The sequence below is a fragment of the Anolis carolinensis genome, chromosome 1 (assembly GCF_035594765.1).
Source record: "Anolis carolinensis isolate JA03-04 chromosome 1, rAnoCar3.1.pri, whole genome shotgun sequence".
NCBI classification, from domain to species: Eukaryota; Metazoa; Chordata; class Lepidosauria; order Squamata; family Dactyloidae; genus Anolis; species Anolis carolinensis.
Genome location: NC_085841.1, coordinates 37,540,706 through 37,562,354, shown reverse-complemented (window position 1 = coordinate 37,562,354; position 21,649 = coordinate 37,540,706). Strand labels below are relative to the sequence as shown.

At 40.0% G+C, this 21,649-nt stretch overlaps 1 protein-coding gene across 2 annotated transcripts in view; it reads right to left on the bottom strand.

Annotated features, from left to right (window-relative positions):
- LOC100561808 (calpain-2 catalytic subunit) overlaps positions 1-21,649 on the bottom strand; it is a 60,545-nt gene that overhangs the window by 15,956 nt on the left and 22,940 nt on the right. For both annotated transcript variants that reach the window (XR_010003629.1, XM_008125886.3), the window contains exons 4-12: positions 20,424-20,557; positions 18,068-18,236; positions 13,626-13,709; positions 9,867-9,952; positions 7,464-7,538; positions 4,950-5,110; positions 2,396-2,565; positions 1,478-1,489; positions 202-413 (exon numbers count right to left, since the gene is read on the bottom strand). Coding sequence is in view for 1 of the 2 variants with exons in the window: in XM_008125886.3 (XP_008124093.1) it covers positions 202-413; positions 1,478-1,489; positions 2,396-2,565; positions 4,950-5,110; positions 7,464-7,538; positions 9,867-9,952; positions 13,626-13,709; positions 18,068-18,236; positions 20,424-20,557 (1,103 nt within the window). In the remaining variant the exon portion in view is untranslated. The remainder of the gene's footprint in view (positions 1-201; positions 414-1,477; positions 1,490-2,395; positions 2,566-4,949; positions 5,111-7,463; positions 7,539-9,866; positions 9,953-13,625; positions 13,710-18,067; positions 18,237-20,423; positions 20,558-21,649) is intronic.

The window sequence follows — 21,649 nt, the reverse complement described above, 5'->3', positions numbered from 1 at the left end:
GCACGATTCATGCTCTCTATTCATGCTAGCACCTCAAAGGGATTTTTCTAAGCTCTGAAATTGCAGAAACAGCCTTCTTTCCTTTCAGCCTTCACCAATAAGGCAGAAGGTCTCCAAATGGATGGAACAGATTCCCGAAGATAATATGGTCTTCCCAGTACTTTCACAGTGAGTTGGAGAGGGGAAGAATCAGAAACGTACTGTGAATCCGCACTCTTTTCGGAGAAGACTCGGAGGCAGAAATCCCCATTCTTGTTGGGTTCGAATGTTGATGGCACAATAATATACTCCCCTGAGGGAAGCTTGAAGCGATTTAACACTTCTCGGAGGTTGATGAAGGTGTTTGATCGTTCTTTCGCTCGATTTGTTAGAAAGAAGTTTTTGCTCAGATGGACGTTGGTTTGGCCTGAAAACTTCATAGGAAAAACAATGACAGTTTACAAAGTACCTGAAGTAGGGTTGTCAGAATGAGCCCTGGACAGGGCTCCTTTAATTTTTATGGTTGTATAATACAGGGAAATTCTGATGGATTCTTTGGATTTCAAGCAATAAAAACTGTCTAGTTTCTTGAACATTGTGGATGCATGTTTGCATTTGCCCTGTTAATAATAAACATTACAACATTTTAGAAATTATTTTGTTTCATTGGAAGGGTTAGCTAACTTGTTTTCTTAATAAATAATTTTAATAACATTTCTATTAGTTTAAAGCTTTAAGTACATTTTGACATGATATGTTCTGTCAAAGTAATGGTTAGAGTGAAATGTTAACTCATGGTTGAAGTTAGAGTAAGTGTTATTTTCCGGCAAGCATTCCAGAAGAGGAATGGTTGATTGCATAGTGCATAGATTTACTGCCTAGAGTGACAGGAATGCGGTTTCAGTTTTGTGCTTGTGTAGCAGGAAATAAATCACTAGTTTGGAATGTGGGGAGGTGACTTTACTGATTGTGAGCCTCATCAGTCGCCATCATGATCTGTTTGAGACAAAATGTGTGTGTGTAAGACTCTCTTTATGTAAATAGCTGTATATAATATCAATAAAGGCTTTGAACTGCCAAGACTGATGACAGTTTATTTTCCGTGGGACTGGACCAAAAGCCATGTCTTTGGAAGTGGAGCAATTGAGATGGAGAAGGTGTTTAAGTCTCGATTGATCTCCCACGCTTTGACATGTTCCTATGGTTTTTGATCAGTCATCCAATACCAGTATTCAAAATATAATTCAGCATTCTTTCTTGACTGTAGTGTTGAACTTCCTTAATTACCATTGGATTGCTTTTAATCTCTCATGTAGACAATTATTTTTATAGGATTTAGATATAGTGGAAGACAATGTTTCCATGATATAACTACATACAATTATGAAATGTCAGCAGGCTGTGGACTTTTAAATAAGGTTTGAAAAATCATTTTCTTTGGACATTCTGAAGCTGGAAATACATATGCCCCATTCTACATCAAAGACACGTTACATACCTGTGGAGGTACCTGTGGGAAAGAGAAGAGAAAAAAATTATGTACTCCTTAGTTACAACGTTCAACAGTGATACAAACTGCCACTCATCCACAACTTCAGTTTAATTTAAGAGCACGATCACTGGCCTTTTGGCTTCTTAAACTAGCAGAAATATTCAAGATCAGTGGTTCTCAACTTGTGGGTCCCCAGGTGTTTAAGATGTGCAGTAGCTCTCAAACTCAGAACCACATTTTCATTTGTGCCAGGTTTCCTACTCCAATAGAAAAACCCTTTCCCCAAATAATATTTAAATAAATTAATTTGAAATGAATTAATTTCTCCAAATTCGGGTGATCACTACTTCAGTCAATTCATCTTTTGTTTCTGATAACCCCACCTACTTCTCACTTTAACACATCCCTCAAATCTCTTCAAATGAATGTTTGGCAGTCAATTCCTTACTCTTTCCCTTTGTAAGCCAAAAATTTGTATTCCAGGCAGAGTGAACTACAAAGCAGAACTCTGACTGAGATAACAGTCATAACTATCTTAATTTCCAAGGGACACTTCTAAGCCCATAATCCAGTTTTATACCGTCTTTAAGATGAAAATTCTGCATAGAAATTATAATAATGGGCTTGCAATAGGCCAGATATGCTGATCACTCAGAAATGCTCAGTGACCATGTGCAGCTTCTATTGAATTAAGGAAATATGAAAATTCTGTCTGTTGTACCTAACTTATAAATGACAGGCATACATTTTAGGAGACGCAAATTCATAGTAAAGGAGTGGGGATTGCTTTATGTTTTGTTCCTCTCTTACTCAAGTTTTTGGCAAGGAGACTAATGATCTCCTGAGTTGACTTTGTCCCTAAGAAGAACAGCCTTTCACACCATGCCTTAGTAGGTAAAGCAGAAGATAGGAAAACAAGCTTGCCTCATAGATGGCAAAGCCAATGGTATGCATATCCTCCCCCATTTTCCGCTGCTTCCGGCGGTGTTTCTGAATCAGTCCAATCAAGAAGGTGCAGCCCTTCTCAGGATCATCCGGATCTTCATCTTCTTCCTCAAGTTTAATCAAATATTGTGGGTTCATCCAAAATGAATCTGTCAAAGGCGCAAACAAACCACCATTAGTTTATAGTGATTCAACTCCTCATGAGGACTACAAGCAATCCTAGTTTTCAAAATTGGAATCCTTCAATTTGAGATTGAGTTTGCCCACAGGCTCACATATATATTTACAGTAAGCTCAGTATTAGTGAGTAGATCAATAGGTACTGCTCCGGCGGGAAGGTAACAGTGCTCCATGCAGTCATGCTGGCCACATGACCTTGGAGGTGTCTACGGACAATGCCGGCTCTTCGGCTTAGAAATGGAGATGAGCACCAACTCTCATAGTCCGACACGACTGGACTTAACGTCAGAGGAAACCTTTACCTTTTACCTAAGCACAGTATTGTTTTCCCCCAGAGGTTGAGGTTCTGAAGACGACACAAAACTGGGAGGGATAGCTAACACTCCAGAAGACAGGAGCAGAATTCAAAACGATCTTGACAGACTAGAGAAATGGGCCGAAACTAACAAAATGAAGTTCAACAGGGACAAATGCAAGATACTTCACTTCGGCAGAAAAAATGGAAATCAAAGATACAGAATGGGGGACGCCTGGCTTGACAGCAGTGTGTGCGAAAAAGACCTTGTAGTCCTCGTGGACAACAAGTTAAACATGAGCCAACAATGTGATGCGGCAGCTAAAAAAGCCAACGGGATTCTGGCCTGCATCAATAGGGGAATAGCGTCTAGATCCAGGGAAGTTATGCTCCCCCTCTATTCTGCCTTGGTCAGACCACACCTGGAATACTGTGTCCAATTTTGGGCACCACAGTTGAAGGGAGATGTTGACAAGCTGGAAAGCGTCCAGAGGAGGGCGACTAAAATGATTAAGGGTCTGGAGAACAAGCCCTATGAGGAGCGGCTTAAAGAGCTGGGCATGTTTAGCCTGCAGAAGAGAAGGCTGAGAGGAGACATGATAGCCATGTACAAATACATGAGGGGAAGTCATAGGGAGGAGGGAGCAAGCTTGTTTTCTGCTGCCCTGCAGACTAGGACGCAGAACAATGGCTTCAAACTACAGGAAAGGAGATTCCACCTGAACATCAGGAAGAACTTCCTCACTGTGAGAGCTGTTCGACAGTGGAACTCTCTCCCTGGGGCCGTGGTGGAGGCTCCTTCTTTGGAGGCTTTTAAGCAGAGGCTGGATGGCCATCTGTCGGGGGTGCTTTGAATGCGATTTCCTGCTTCTTAGCAGGGGGTTGGACTGGATGGCCCATGTGGTCTCTTCCAACTCTACTATTCTATGATTCTATGATGTGAAGGTAAAGTTCTAAATGTTATTAGATGTAAAGGGAGTTACTGGATTTCCCACAGTCAGTACTCATTCTTGACGAGAATTTAAATTATAGACCTACACAGAACCTCAGTATCAAAACACCTAGTGTTTCCCATCAAAATGATCAGTAACTGGAAACTCTTGACCAAATCTAGTTCTGCCTGACTAAGGGCCCTTCCACACAGCCATTTAACCCAGAATATCAAGGCAGAAAATCCAACAATGTCTGCTTTGAACTGAGTTATCTGAGTCCACACTCCCATATATTCCAGTTCAAAGCAGAAAATGTGGGATTTTATTCAGTTGTGTGGAAGGGGTCTAATCTGCCACTTAGCAACTCTAGGTTTTCTGCTTTTGTTTTGACTATAAGTTAAAGTTTCATATAACCAGAAAGATAGGTAAGGAATGAAAGGCATCAGATGAAAACATTAGTTATACGTAGGAGTTTACAAGAGACTAATTTGAGGTTTGGAGGATTAGAAAGAGCAAAGTGTCCTCCCAGCAAGCCCAGTGATCAAGGAGAGCCAGAGTGATAGGGCTTTTCAATTAGCACTGCCTCCCTTGATTTTCCTGTTAAGGTGAGCCAAAAGCTTCACAGTGGTATGATGGAAAAGAAATTTTATCTCATGGGACATACTGCTATGAAACATCATTATTGTCAGGCAAAATATGTGGAGAGGCTACTAAAACCTATTATTTTCAGAAAAATATCTGTTCCCAGTGGAAATTAAACTGGCTTACTAATACAGGTTAACACATCTTTCCTGTATATTCATAGTTTCCTTGGCAGCATAGCTGTCATAACTTTCAGTTCTTGCAGTTGCAAATTTACCACCAGTCCATTTGTCAGGTCTATTAGCATTACTAAATCCAAATATGGTGTAAGGATTAGGCCATAAAACCACAGTGACTGTCATTGTTACGAATCACAACAGTAATGATGCACATCTTTAAAAACAGACTCATAAGCACTTGATTCTAAAGTCTGGTGCCATGGTGTCGTAGTAAAGTATCAAGCTCTATATAACTCTGCCAACTGTTTGAAAGATACTAGGGAAAAGCCATCTCTGCAAATAAAGGTGCTAAAAAATTGACTCACCAGGATAATTTCTGCATCCACCAGCAGTGGATCCTTTTCTCCAGTTCCCATCCATCAAACTGAGACTCCATTTCTTGTAGTTGTCATTGGTCAGGGTGTCTGGTGTCAAGTTACAGATCTCAAGGCGTGAGTAATGTCTCAGAAAATCGTCAAATGACATCCTATAGAGTAAGGCCACAAAAATGATATTCAGGAAGACTTTGAGATGACTTCGCCATTGGATTTCAATAGCAATTAAACTATGGTGGAAAATTTGCCATACTGGCACCCCTAACTCACTGGAAGCTGCATTTGATTCACTATTGAAATTCAGTGGCAACCTTCACTTTAAAACTGTCTTCTAATTTTGAACAAAGCACACAGGGAACTTGAGGCTTCTCATCAGCCTTAGAAATTGTGCTTTTATCTTATTGTGAGAAAGGGCTGAGATATGGGGCTGGGCTGTGGCGCAGCTGGTTAGTAGCCAGGTGCAATAAATCACTACTGACCAAGGGTCAGTAGTGCCAGCCCGGGTCAGAAGCCAGCCCGGGTCAGATTGAGCTCCTGACCATTAATAGCCTAGCTTGCTGTTGACCTAAGCTGCTTGAAAGACAGTTGCATCTGTTGAGTAGAAAATTTAGATACCGCTTTATGCGGGGAGGCTAATTTAACTAATTTACAACACCATAAAAAAACTGCCAGCAGCATGCAGAAAGGAATGAGGAAGTACTACGATCAAGGACTCGGTGTCACAAGAGGACGATGAAGCAGTAGCTCCCCATGTGGCCAGAATTGAGCATACCATCATGAAGCCGGAAGCTGGAAAATGTTAAATTGCCTCTGTGTCTGTCTATATGTCATATGTCTAATGGCATTGAATATTTGCCAAGTATATATGTGCATATACCCTGAGTCCCCTTCAGGGTGAGAAGGGTGGAATATAAATACTGTAATATAATAATAATAATAATAATAATAATAAGAAGAAGAAGAAGAAGAAGAAGAAGAAGAAGAAGGAGAAGGATCCACAAATTGAGAACTCTAACCCCGCAGGGCCTAAATGATAAATTGGATTACACCTGCTTTTTGTAACAAGATTAAAGTATTTAAGTCCTTACAGAACTGTAAATGAATGCTCACTACCTGAGATAGAATAAAACACGTAGGGATCCTCCACGGATATGTAAGTTCTGATCTCATTGAATTCTGATTATATTTAGATTGTATATATGCTATATAAGACAGTGTTGGGGTGTGTTAAACATGTCTATTTTCAGTATGGTTTATATTATTATGGCTCTATCAACAAATACAGTACTAGAAAGTTTTTTTCTCTTTATTTTTATAATAAGAAATGAGAAAGCAGAGCCTTACTACAACCTGCCCCAAGCAAACAGAGGGAACACAAAGATACAACATAGATTACCTGAGGAAGGTTCATCGAAAATGGACATATACCCGGGAAACCAGTCGTAATCGACCACACTGTATCAACCACACTATGTCCGGTACCCCTAATCGACCATACTATCTCTGGTACCCACCAGTGAATTCGTTTCACCATTAAGGAAGAGTAATCAACTATACCATCCCTGGAACCTACCAGTGAACTCTTTCCATCATGGAATAAATCCCCTTTGTTATAATTTATACGAGGAATTTATACTGCATTTTATTTACTTTGAATGATTTCACCTTGAACAATACTACAACAGATCTTGAGAATATTATCAAAACGACAATAGGACTGTATTGAGAATCAACAATTACATGAGTTAGAACTGGATTTAAGACTAGAGACTTAATTAGTTTTAACCAAATTCAAACCTGATGTGATGTTATAACTATTCTTCATTACTATATTGTATACATACAGACTGAGGGTTGAATAAATCCACCTGGACACTATACATACAGGGTACCTATACTGTATTGTACTTTGTTTGAATTGATACCATAACTAAGTTTAAGATTATTATTTGGATAAACGACAGGAACGTGGTTACGGTCAATTACCAGGTTAATTTAAACCCAATCCAGACCCGAGATGGTTTAAAACAGCAGTTACTCACCTATACAGTATTTTATATATAAGTAGATGTTATAATCGTAACATACAAGGGATGACATTACAATAGAAGTGTATAACAATAACATAACTTACCTTGTATTATATTATATACAATACTTTTCTTTTTTTGCCATCTTTGAACTAAACCAAGAGTAACCAAAGAGTCATTACGTTTGCAAGATTCATTGGCAAGTTGTACCATTAGCTTGCAAATATGCCTTTAGCAAAGCAAAGGTTTTATCTCCTCATATCACTTACACTGATATCTACTGATGTATGAACACTCTTTTGACCCACCATTGACCAAGTTCCTACATAGGTCTATACAATTATGCACTTACTTTTAACAGAAATGATTCTAGATACCCATATTACAGATTGATGGCCAGATTTATGTATCTGATATTTACGTATTAGAGAGGAAACAGTAAGGCGGGCCTTCTTTTTTGATACGCCATCCTTACCAAAATTCTCCATCTTCATGTTTCTTGGTTAGTCTGTCTCTCACTTCAGGATCAACATTACTCCAGCTTGGGCAACTAAAAATATAAAAATTATATACAGTTAAGAGTTAAAGCAAAAAACAACCCCTTAAAGTTACAGACGGTCCCTGGAACATTTTGCAAGGCCTAATAACTGACTAGATAATAATGCCCACAATTCAGGAGAACTCAAAAAGCTAAATGGGAAGAATTCTGCATAATGACAATGCTTTGCAATTTCTCTTCTCTGCACTGTGATGAGAATTAGACTCAATTAATCAGGGAAATGGCTTGGGAAATAAAAACACGACAGCCAACACACAGATATGAATGGAACAAGGACTATGTTCAGCTTTCTGCACGATAATCTTGGACGGATATTAATAGATTAGAAATGTGAAAATCAGCATAGCATTACACAGGAGGAATATCTGAGGCAATTGAGTATATGCAGCACTGAAAAAAAGAGAAATTACAGGCACTATAATAGGAGGGAGGAAAACATTTTGTTCATGGCTTTTTCGGAGAACAGGGTGAAGATCAATAGCTTGCAATTACAAGTCAAAAGGCGGGAAAAGCTTCTTAGTAGGAATGATAAGACGTACATAGAAAAATTGTGACTGTTTTTTCTTGGATGTCTTCAAAGAAGAAAAAAAGATGTGTGTGTAAGAGAGAATATTCTGCTTTCATGGAGAGAGTTTGACTTGTTAGCCTGTTGAATAATTTACTATTGCATTCCATTATGATGAGACGTTTAAGGCAGGGTGGGGTGCTGTGGTCATGAGTTTGGTTTTTGGAATCCTGGTTCTAATTCCAATCAACCATGATATTCATGAGGAACTCACAAGAAGTCACTATCAGTCACTCTAAGCTCCTTTGTTGGATTTAACAATGTGAATGTACTTCATCATATGTATGAAAGGGGCATATGGACAGACATTTATGCCCATAAATGAGCAGACTGTGTGTGTGAATAGTAACAGAAGTGCAGAGTCTGTAGGTGATGGATTGACAAGTCAAAATGCCTAAGGTGTGGTGGAGGGACCTTTTGGAATATATTGTTATTACTAGCTGGGAATCAGAAAAGAGACTTAATAAAATGAGCAAGAGAGCCTTCATAAGACTGGAGTATTCACTAGTTTTCTAACATGTTTAGTATGCCAAGAAACCACTGTCCCTGTCCAACTCACTGCTGATGGACTAGTTTGTGGATATATTTCCAACTGTGCTGTTTCTCTTCCTAATCTCCCTTTGAAGTTTTTGTTTGATTGCTATTTTGAGATCTGAGATGGATGTGTCTTGCAGCTGATTTTTGTACATTCCCATTCCTAATATTTGATTTAGGTTTATCTATCCTGACACAGACATTAGTTTGTTTGCCCAATGTAGAGTGCTGAAGGACATTATTGGCAGAGGATGGCACAAATCACATTAGAGGATGAGCACATGAAAATAACTCTAATAATGTGGGGTTTTTTCATGTCAGGAGCAACTTGAGAAACTGCAAGTTGCTTCTGGTGTGAGAAAATTGGCTGTCTGCAAGGATATTGCCCAGAGGATGCCCGGGTGTTTTGATGTTTTAACCATTGCTGTGGGAGGCTTCTCTCATGTCCCCGCATGGAGCTGGAGCTGATAGAGGGAGCTCATCCGTGCTCTACCCGGTTTGGATTTGAACCAGCAACCTTCAGCTCAGCAACCCAACCTTCAAGTCAGCAGTCCTGCCGGCACAAGGATTTAACCCACTGCACCACTGGGGGGCTCCATAATGTGGGTGATGTGGTGGCATTTCCTAAGCAGATGTGTGGGTATAATTGGTATATGAGTTTGTCATAAGCTCTTTCCCATCCATATTGTATGTCTTCCTGTAAGTAAGTGACTATTTGAGACTATCAGTTTCTCTGGAGGCAAGTAAAGCTTGGGCACCAAGACTTCTTGAGAGGGAAGCATTATTGTCCAGAATAGGTGGTAGCTCATTGATGATATATTTGACTGGTCTAAACTGAGAGCTGCATGTGACCATTATTGGGATCTTTCATTTGCCAAAATACATTTATTAGAGAAAGGGTAAAATGAACAAACATGTAGCTTCAATAAAATATTTCATGCTTCTTGGAACAAGTGTGATAACATTTAAGGCAGAAAAAGCATACTCTGTGAACAGTGATAACACATTTAACTGCAGCAGGTCAGATTCACAAATGTTTGGAAATGTGAGAAAATCCATAGGTGATTTAGGCTTTACTGTTGTGAGACCATCTTCAAGGAAACCAGGGCAGTGGCTTCAACTGAAAGTTTGGAGCTTATGTTGCAAAGCTTTATCCCAAATGCTTCAGTTGTGTATTGAAGAAAAAAAAACCAAACAAAACCGGAAGACTTGCAACTCACTTATCGTTCCATTTCCCAGTCCATTCTACTTCTCCCCAGGGATTTCGGATTCTGATCAATTTTTGCAGACTGCCTCGGAAACTGACCTAGTGGGATAAGGGAACAAAAGCCAAGCCAACATGTTATGCATCAGCCAGTAAACTGTTTCATTTTCTTCTTAACAGTTATTTTCTTCTTAACAGTCGCTTGTCTCTATTTTAGCAGCAAATTCAGTGAATATGAGTTCTGAGGCTCCAAAGAAGATGTAAGGAGAGAAATGTAAATGACTTGCTATGCAATCTCAGGTATGACTGACTACTCAGAAGTAGTGGGTTGGAAGCTCTCACGCCAAGAAGGTAATGAATTTACTCTGTGTTCTAGCCTGAAGGAGCCCCTGGTGGCAAAGGGGGTAAACTGCTGAACTGCTGAACTTGCAGACTGAAAGGTCCCTGGTTAGAATCTAGGGAATGGGGTGAGCTCCTGCTGTTAGCTCCAGCTTCTGCCAACCTAACGGTTCAAAAACATGCAAATGTGAGTAGATCAGTAGGTACTGCTCCAGCGGGAAGGTAATGGTCCTCTATGCAGTCATGCCAGTCACATTACCTTATCTACAGACAACACTGGCTCTTCGGCTTAGAAATGGAGACGAGCACCAACTCTCAGTCACTTAATGTCACTTAATGTCAGGGGGAAAACCTTCACTTCTACCCTGAAACTGAAATGAGCTCTCCAAGGTATCTTCTCCCAATGGGCTCAGAAGAGCTCTTTTAACATTCAGACCAAAACCAAAGCAAATTCAGTGCCCACTGATATAATAATAATAAATAATAATAAACTTTATTTTTATATCCCGCCCTATCTCCCCGAAGGGACTCGGGGTGGCTCACAACAGGGACAAGCCCGAAACAACGACACAACATATTTGACAAAAACTTAAAACTGATATGAGAGCTACCAGCAACCTGTGTTCAGAAGTAAATCCCAGTGAAATTAATGGGATCTATTTCTTTTTCTCTGGCACATCAATGAGTATGGAGGCTATTAAGAACAGATTTTATAATGTTACCTTCTATAACTTTTTCCAAGATTACATCCAGTATGAGATAAATATTATATTGGGATATGACTTCAACTTTCTACTCAGTCATGAAAATTTGAATAATTCAAATAATTCCATCTGAATAAGTACTTCGATAGGTATTCAGCCAGCATTGATACAAATCTGCCGTGGCTTGTGGGCTGAAACTAAATAGCTTCATGGAACTCTCCAGAGAAAGCTTTTCGGTTTATCTCTCAAACAGGTCTATTCTCAGTTTATCTCTCAATTAGAGCAGCATGCTTCCTTCTGCCTGTTTATGCTCTGAAATGCTAAAGCCAAAACATCCAAGGTCTGCTGTAATCAAACCTCTGCCAATTGCTCATTATTTTGCCTAGCTTTTGATGCAGCCTGCCAAGGATTCAACCTTGGACAACGTTTTAATCAGAAGGGCAGGGATGTTTCCAGTGTAAATACTTTGGGGCTCTTCCAAAATGAGCAGTGAGACTCCATGGTTTGGAAACACTCATTCTTTTCAACTTCTGCCATACCTGTTCCCTTCTTCATGGGCTAGAAAAATCCTTTCCAAAGGAATGTGATCTATTTCGGCAGATAACTGTGCTGGCAGAAACAAACGGTGAACAGAGCACAGCAGTGCTTGGACAGCTGCACCACTTTGCCTGGAAAAAAGTGAATACTATATCCTCTCTTGTTCCTAACTGGCCCACATAATAATAAATCAATAGAACTAGATGTTTCCTGGGGAAAGTTCTCACTAGAACTCCACTTTCTTCCACATTCACTATGTGAAGTAAGACTGGCCCTGTGTCATTCATTTTAAGCCCAAAGCTTGGAGATGTTACTTGTTTTACAACTACAGCTATCAGCATCCTCCAGCCAGCACACTAGTTGTATGTTTTGGGACTTGTAGTTCACAAAGGTAAGTTTTCCAAGTTCACTCTCACTGCATATGCTGGGACAGAACCAGAATGGCCAAAGCACTCCTCAAATCTGAGTGGTAGGCTTCAAAAATGTGAAATAACTCACAGGGCTAGAACATCCATCAAATTATGAGTATATACACAAATCTGAATGAACAAAAGACACCTCATATAGTCCTCCCCTTTCTCAGCAAGGAAATTAGCATGTTTTGCAGAACAGAATTCTGACATGTAAGAGCAGGGTCATGTAAATCAGTACAAACAGTACAAGTCAATACAAAAGTATGTCTGGGAGGAAACTATACTAGCTGCTGCAGTCAATCCATCACATGCTTTTGTGTCACAAGATGATTACGTGTATTTATTAAATTGCATGTATTCTAGGACGATGGTTTTATTGGATTACATTGTCCATAAGTCTTAATTATGTGAAGTGAGGATGATGGGATGTTCAGCACATCTGAAGGACAGGAGGTTATTTACCTCTGCTGTACACTATTATAAGTTGGGCTGGGTGAGGAGGTTGGACTGGATGGTCCATGTAGTGTCTTCCAACTCTATGATTCTAAGTGTTCAGGTGGTAACCAGAGGGGGGAAAAATATTTTCCCCATGGTCTTCATGGCTTCCTTAAATATTATGCATATTAAAAACATGTCAAACTTAATAGGAATGACTGGTGTAGGCCACAACAGAAAATGATTTCTTTTTTTATTTGCCTTTAAGTAATTTCCAACTCTAAATGAACCTATTATGGGGTTTTCTTGGCAAGATTTATTTAGAGGAGGTTTGCCTTTGCCTTCTTCTGAGCCTGAGAATGTGATTTGCCCAAGCAGGATTCCATGGCTAAGTGTGGATTCAAACCCTGGTTTCCAGAGGTAATTTCCAAGCCGTGCCAAAACCCGCACCCAAACGGGTTAAAGTAACCCGCTTTGACACGAGTTCTAGTCCCTACCCCTAATACAATCCTGGGATTTCCCTCCCAGCATGGCTACATGCTATTATGATTGAAATTGGGATAACATGAAGCCACCCCAAAGCCTCGATTTACCCCCTAAAACTTACAGGAAAATTTCCCTGGCTGCCATAGAGCCTCTCCTTGTGTTCTCATGGCACGAGAAAATGATGTCTGAGGAGATGGGAGGGGTGAGGAGGAAAATTTCTCTGTGTTCCCCCAATCTCCTCAGGCATCATTTACTCATGCCACAAGGATGTGAGGAGAAGCTCTATGGAGGCCAGTAGAGGGTAAATTAGAGGGTTTTAGAGGGTAAATTAGGGGCTGGGGGGAGGGGGTGGACTCCATCTCGCTCCTCCAGGATTTTCAAAGTCCAGAAGAAGCGGGATGGCTGTGGAGACTCCCCCCAGGACTGCGGAAGCAGTCCCCAGTGTCAGGCCCTGCATGCCCAGTACCACATTAGACCTGGATCTTTCATAAAGATCTGTATCTAATGAGTTGTTTGATTATTGCAGAGTAAACCAGGGAAAGCCTGGTTTACTCCGCATTAATTTGTTTTTAATTTGGACACCTCTGGTAAAATTGCTTTGGGCCTGTCTGGATGGACCCAGAGTCACAATCTAACATTCAAACCATTACAATCACACTGCCTCTCAGAAATTTCATAGGAATATCCTTTTGAGTGCGGATGGGCTAGATAGGCTAAAATGAGGCTGTATAGCCATAGGAGGGCAGCATAGTCAAACATTTCAAAAGAAGAATGTGCCATGCCGTCCCAAAGAACAAGAGCATCATTATAAGTGAAACACTGTGATCTGGTGAACAGTGCATTCAGAACAGACTAAGTTACCTCTTCTGCACCCGTTACAGAGTATGCATGCCCTTTAACCAGCTTCTGTGTTGTGACTGCCTCCGTCTCAGCAGCACTTGTGATCTGCAAAGACAAGGATTGTTAGTACAAACGTCTATGACAGACAAAGTAGTGCAAAGAGCAATACCAGAAATTACAAAATTAAAAAAACAGTGGATTGCTTCATTATGCAGGCACTTAATTCTATTCAAAACAGGTGTAAAATAAGGGACGAATCTTCAGTCTGAAAAAACAAACTGGCAGCCAAAGTTGACATCATTAGGAGGAGTGAGGCAAATGGCAAAAGTAGCAGCTTTGGTGGGATGGGGTGAGGACAGAAGTCTCCCCTCCCCTTTTCCAGACCATGCTATCCTTCTCACCTGGAGCTAACTTCAATGTCATGGAGGAGTCTATCCCATCTTGTCTGCAAAATATTTTTGTCTGACCCTAGCCGCCAAACACTTTGTGTAAATAGCATGGAGCCTTCTGGAGGTATGCTGGCAGCAGGACATGCTAGATAGGTAAAATAGTCGAGTAACATTGTTTCTCTCAGGATTCCTTTGAGCAGGAGGGGAAGAATACATATAGTTTCCCATTTGCCAGTCTCAGGCTTCCACAGTGCAGTGAGAGAATGTACATCACAAACATACCATGAACGCCGGTATAAAACTCATAATTTAATGGCTCATTTCATTTCTAAATATTACATTGTTCTTCATGAAAAAACTGAGACACATGTGGCCAAGCAACATTGGAGTTTAGTCAATATTGCAAAAATTATTAACAACTAAGAACATACAATCTGGGAGAGTCTGCAGTAGTTTTGCTTGAGTTAACTGAAAAGGGCAACCTCATCATACTGAGATAGGAAAGGAATGGGTGGCCATCCCTTTAAGGTAGAGAATCGTCCCTCTTATATCATCAACACTTCCATTTCAGCAATCTCATTTCATGTTCTACCTCCCCATCACACTCACATGTAGAAACTTGAGAGCTGGAAATACATTCATCTTACATAGAATCATAGAATCATAGAATCATAGAATAGTAGAGTTGGAAGAGACCACATGGGCCATCTAGTCCAACCCCCTGCTAAGAAGCAGGAAATCGCATTCAAAGCACCCCCGACAGATGACCATCCAGCCTCTGCTTAAAAGCCTCCAAGGAAGGAGCCTCCACCACGGCCCCGGGGAGAGAGTTCCATTGTCGAACAGCTCTCACAGTGAGGAAGTTCTTCCTGATGTTCAGGTGGAATCTCCTTTCCTGTAGTTTGAAGCCATTGTTCCATGTCCTAGTCTGCAGGGCAGCAGAAAACAAGCTTGCTCCCTCCTCCCTATGACTTCCCCTCATGTATTTGTACATGGCTATCATGTCTCCTCTCAGCCTTCTCTTCTGCAGGCTAAACATGCCCAGCTCTTTAAGCCGCTCCTCATAGGGCTTGTTCTCCAGACCCTTAATCATTTTAGTCGCCCTCCTCTGGACGCTTTCCAGCTTGTCAACATCTCCCTTCAACTGTGGTGCCCAAAATTGGACACAGTATTCCAGGTGTGGTCTGACCAAGGCAGAATAGAGGGGGAGCATAACTTCCCTGGATCTAGACGCTATTCCCCTATTGATGCAGGCCAGAATCCCGTTGGCTTTTTTAGCAGCCGCATCACATTGTTGGCTCATGTTTAACTTGTTGTCCACGAGGACTCCAAGGTCTTTTTCGCACACACTGCTGTCAAGCCAGGCGTCCCCCATTCTGTATCTTTGATTTCCATTTTTTCTGCCGAAGTGAAGTATCTTGCATTTGTCCCTGTTGAACTTCATTTTGTTAGTTTTGGCCCATCTCTCTAGTCTGTCAAGATCGTTTTGAATTCTGCTCCTGTCTTCTGGAGTGTTAGCTATCCCTCCCAGTTTTGTGTCGTCTGCAAACTTGATGATCGTGCCTTCTAACCCTTCGTCTAAGTCGTTAATAAAGATGTTGAACAGAACCGGGCCCAGGACGGAGCCCTGCGGCACTCCACTTGTCACTTCTTTCTATGATGAAGACGACGCATTGGTGAGCACCCTTTGGGTTCGTTCGCTTAGCCAATTACAGATCCACCTAACCGTAGTTTTGTCTAGCCCACATTTTACTAGTTTGTTTGCCAGAAGGTCGTGGGGGACTTTGTCGAAGGCCTTACTGAAATCAAGGTACGCTACATCCACAGCATTCCCTGTATCGACCCAACTCGTAACTCTATCGAAAAAAGAGATCAGATTAGTCTGGCATGACTTGTTTTTGGTAAATCCGTGTTGACTATTAGCAATGACCGCATTTGTTTCTAAGTGTTCGCAGACCACTTCCTTAATGATCTTTTCCAGAATTTTGCCTGGTATTGATGTGAGGCTGACCGGACGGTAATTGTTTGGGTCGTTCTTTTTTCCCTTCTTCAAGATAGGGACCACATTTGCCCTCCTCCAATCTGCTGGGACTTCTCCCGTTCTCCAAGAACTCTCGAAGATAATTGCCAGTGGTTCTGAAATAACTTCCGCTAGTTCCTTCAGTACTCTTGGGTGTAGCTGATCTGGCCCTGGGGACTTGAATTCGTTTAGAGAGGCCAAGTGTTCCTGGACAACTTGTTTCCCTATTTGGGGTTGGATTTCCCCCAATCCTTCGTCCATTCTGTGTTGCTGAGGTTGAAGATGGCTTTCTTTTTCTGAGAAGACCGAGGCAAAGAAGGCATTAAGTAGTTCTGCCTTTTCCCTGTCCCCTGTCGCCATTACACTCATCAAAAGGTCAGTATTGCTTTTTCGTTTTTAATTAGGAGAAACAACAATATCCAAAAATGAAAAGAGCCCTTGCCCTCCCAAATCCCCTTACATTAAAAGAGATGGACACAAGTTTAAAACCTTTTCTTCCCATGGGAAAAATTGTTCTGCTTCAGACCATTGCTTTCTATGGGATCTTATTGATCTGCATTGAACCCCAGAGGATATAAGAGCCAGCAATCCAGGTTAAAATCATTGCATGGGATCATATTGATCTGCATCAAACCCTAGAGGATACCTGAGACAGCGATGCAGGTTAAAACCATTGCTTTCCATGGGATCCTATTGATCTGGTCAAACCCCAGAGGATACAAGAGGCAGTGATCCAGGTAAAAAACATTGCTTTCCATGGATCCTATTGATCTGCATTGAACCTCAGAAGATACAAGAGGCAGTGATCCAGGTTAAAACCATTGCTTTCCATGGGATCCTATTGTTGAATGTCTGCCTTACATGTTGGAAACTGCCCTGAGTCCCTTCGGGGAGATAGGGCGGTATACAAATAAAGATGATGATGATGATTATTATTATTATTATTCTGCATCAAACCCCATAGGATACAAGAGACTGCTGATGGTTGGGAAATGAAACACGATGGGAAACTTTGATGGTTCCCATCACACCTGTTTTTCTATTGTAAAGATATGAGTAAAGCGGTAGGAGCTCTGAACATGATTGCTGGCCTGTGTTCAGAGTTCCCTCCTTTCAGTACATTTCAGCCTCTTTTCAACCCTGGAACATGTGATCAGCTCTGTGCTTCTCCATGCTAGAAAAGAGGCTGAAGTGTCCTAAGAGGGGGAAATTTCTCAATGTGATGAGGTCGATTGCCAGAGTTCCCTTCTTTTAGGACACTTCTGCCTCTTTTCAACCATGGAGAGCCATGCATGACAACTAGAAGTAGTTTAACTCATGTGATCGAGCTTAGTGCCACTCCATGTTTGAACAGAGGCTGAACTGTTCTACAACTGAGAAATTTCTCAATGTGGTAAGGTGGCTACTCCTCTCCTTTCTTCTCCCTCCTGTTAATTGGGAGCAAACTACTCATGCACTTTAAACTCAGTAACTGAAATAAGAAAAGGACAAAAGGAGAAAACGGAAGGAGGAGAAACTATCCAGTTATGTCACTATTGACACTATGGACATGAAATCAACCACTGGGACCTCCAGAGGCCACCTTTCTTCTATTGGTGGGACTTACTCTGGCGATTCTCCGTTACTGCAGCCTTCCTCAATCACCACATGGCCACAGGATGAAAATCAGCCTTGTGGGAGGGGAGCTGGAGTTCTGCTTGGACTGAACTTTTCTCTCTGTCTTCCCATGCAGGGTCTCAGCTAATATATTCAAATACTAACATGTAGCAGGTGCCTTTTGCATTACTCAACAAATGTCTTCTTCCAGCTATCTATGACACAATTATTTGAAGGGCTACATATTGCACAGGCATGTATGTTTGAGCTTTTTCTGACATATAAGAGACGGAGTACCAGCCTTTCTTATAAATGGAGAAGGGCTGCACATTTTCCATGGACAATATGGCAGGAGTAGAAATCGATGTAAAAGTACAATAACCCAACTAAAGCAAACTGCCACTTTGCCCTGTGTTGCAAAGAATTTGATAGCAAGCTAGAAAGCAGCAGTTACTTACATCGATAGAACATCCAAGGAGAGAACCTTTTTGAAGGGCTTTCTGGATGATTCTGAACAGATTTGGTGGAGCTTTTCTCAGTTCATACCACTCTGCAATTCCACCAGTGAAGTCCTCAAAGCCCTCAGTAGTGCTTCCTCCAGAGAGAGCCTCATACGACCCATTCACCCTACAGAAAGTGCAGTGATGATGCTTAATATTTTAACTTTCACACCAGCGTAGAAAATAGGGATGTGCAATTGATAAAAAAAATTTCACAACTCTACAGAATTAGGGGGCAACGGAATTTCATTTCTAAAGTATAGTTAGTGAAAATTTTGTTATTACAATGAGAATAACGAAATTTCGTTACTTATTCATTATTGTAATTGCGCAAGTGGGGAAGGTTCAAGGGCTCCTTTCTCCCTCATTTTTACAGCTATTGGGGTGAAATGTGCTACAATGGTAGAACACATTTACCACTGTTAGCCCATCATGTTTCAGAACATTTCATTTACCCAATTTTTGGGGGGAAATTTAAAAAATCCTCTTTGCATTTTCTATACAATGACAGGAGATAACTGGGGATCATTTCCCCCAACTTTGAGAAATATTCATACATCTACTGATTTTAGGGATTTTAAAAAAAGTTTTGACAATTATTTTTTTAAAAAAGCCACAACAGCTTTTTCATTGAATGCCTCTCATATTAACCAATAGAACTTCCATTTAGGGATTTCTTCCTAGCCCAGAACAAGATTTAGTTAATCAGTCAGTCAGTTAATATTTAGTTAATATCAGTCAGTCCTCCTCTTTGCAGATTTATTGGAACTCTGGCTGGCTGCTTCTTTGGAAGGACAATTCTCTCCCCTATCCTGACTGGGGCTTTCTGATGCTGAGCAGAATTCTGAGAAATGTAGTTTAGGGCAGGGCACTTTGAATTCTCTGACATAGGGCTCCTTGCCTTCTGAAACTACATCTCCCAGAATTCTGTGCTTTCTCAGTCTGTTTCCCAGCGAACTCTGCTTTCTCCCTGCTGCTTCCCTCTACTAATGGCAAGAGGCCATTAATTTAAAGAGGAATGGCAGCATTTTTGGCTTTGCGTTGCTTGCTTGCGCTGAATATGAAACTGACTTTGGGTGTCTTCCAAGGTTTACAAAATTCAAATGAAAAAGTATTGGGTAAGTTTTGATTCTTAAGCTTTTGGTGTGGGCCACACACCCATGTGTCGGTTATCACGTCGTAAGTACGAATTTAAAGAATGCGATCACACTTATGAGGACTAACGAAAAATTTGTACAAAAGAAGTGACAACACTACACTGTGCTTTTTAAATAGAAATACAAATAGAAACCTGAGTCAATTGGTCAAACCTTAGCCTTAATTTCACCAGGTTCTCTGATGCTTTCCTATCACTGTCAGCCCAGTTCTTTATTCACCTCTTACTTCCACTGAATATAAAGTCAAATATTTGACTGTTAAAGACAATGCAAGTTAGGACTGAATGAAGAATATGGGCACATTCTAATCACAATGGTTAAACTCCTTGTGCTGGTAGGACTGCTGACTTGAAGGTTGGGTTGCTGACCTGAAGGTTGCTGGTTGAATCCAACCCAGGGAGAGTACGGATGTGTTCCCTGTCAGCTCTAGCTCTATGTGGGGACATGAGATAAGCTTCCCACAAGGATGATAAAACCTCAAACTTCTGGGCATCCCCTGGCAATGTCCTTGCAGATGGCCAATTCTCTCACACCAGAAGCAACTTCCAGTTTCTCAAGTCACTTCTGACATGAAAAAAATCACATTCCCATAAGGTTTCCATAAGCCTAGGATGGTTCGGTTATATACAGTAGAGTCTCGCTTATCCAACCTTCACTTATCCAATGTTCTGTATTATCCAACACAGTTTGCCTTTTAGTCGTCACTGTTTTTGTAGTCAATGTTTTCAATACATTGAGATTTTTTGGTGCTAAATTTGTAAATACAGTAATTACTACATAACGTTACCATGTATTGAATTGCTTTTTCTGTCCATTTGTTGTAAAACATGATGTTTTGGTGCTTAATTTGTAAAATCATAATGTAAATCAACTTTTAATAGGCTTTTCCTTAATCTCTCCTTATTAGCCAACATTTTTGCTTATCCAACATTCTGCCGCCCCGTTGATGTTGGATAAGTGAGACTCTACTGTATACCCATGAACTACTATTATGTTTATTGACACTCAAATTATCTATATTATAAAGCCATTCTGTGCTGCTAACTCCTTCAGTGGTATCTTGTTTCAATTAGGAGCAACGTTGTCAAAACAAAAACAAAAAAACCCGAAAGTTACTTTATGCTGTACTAAGCAATACTTTTAATGGCTCCCCTTACTTGGCATAGGCCTTCTCCAACAGAGCACTCCAGAACTCAGTCCCTTCTGCTGAGTGAACAAAAAGGAGCTCCCCATTTTTGGTTGGCAGCCGATCATCAACCACCACATCTGTCCATTCTCCATACTGCCAGAACTGAAAGGGGAAAAAAAAAATACAAGAATCCAATCTACCCTGTTTCCCCGAAAATAAGACAGGGTCTTATATTAATTTTTGCTCCCAAAGATGCACTAGGTCTTATTTTCAGGGGATGTCTTATTTTTCCATGAAGAAGAGCTCACATTTATTGTTGAACAACAAAATGAACATTTATTATATACTGTAAAGTAGTTGTCATCACAAACCAGCATAACCAGACAAACTATGAATCCTATCAAGAATTTCTTGTTACTACCATTATTTACATGTACAACAATCTATGGTACCTCTTGCAATTTAGGTTTCACAAGGTTTCCACGCTGATTTCTCTCTATTCTAGTTTCAATGTAGTCATGAATGATGAATAATATAATATACTATAATAATAATATGATAATATAATAATAATATAGTGATATACAATATATTAATGAGATAATATAATATAGGATATAATAATAACAGAATATGATAATAATATGGTATTAATAGGATAATATAATAATGGGATATAATAACAGAATAGCATAATAATATAATAATAATAGGATAATATAATAGAATAATAGAATGGAATAGAATGATATAAAATATATTAATAGGATAATATAAAATGGAATATAATAATAATAACAGAATATGCTAATAATAATAAAATAATAATAATATGATAATATAATAGAATAATAGTATAGAATATAATGATATAAAATATATTAATAGGGTAATATAAAATGGAATTTAATAATAACAGAATAATAATATAATAATATGAAAATATAATAGAATAATAATAGAATAATAATATAATGATATAATAATAATAATAATAATAATAATAATAGAAAAATATAATATAATGATTTAAATATATTATTAGGATAATATAATAATGGGATATAATAATAGTAACAGAATATGATGATAATAATATGGCAATAGAATAATAGTATAAAATAATCAGTTTTATGGCATAGGATAGGAATAAAGATGAGAGGAGAATCCCAATGCGTCCTGTACCTTTAAGGAGCAGAAGCAGCAGGACGAAAGCCCTCTTCCTTCCCTCCCACCCTCCCTTGCCCTGGCTCC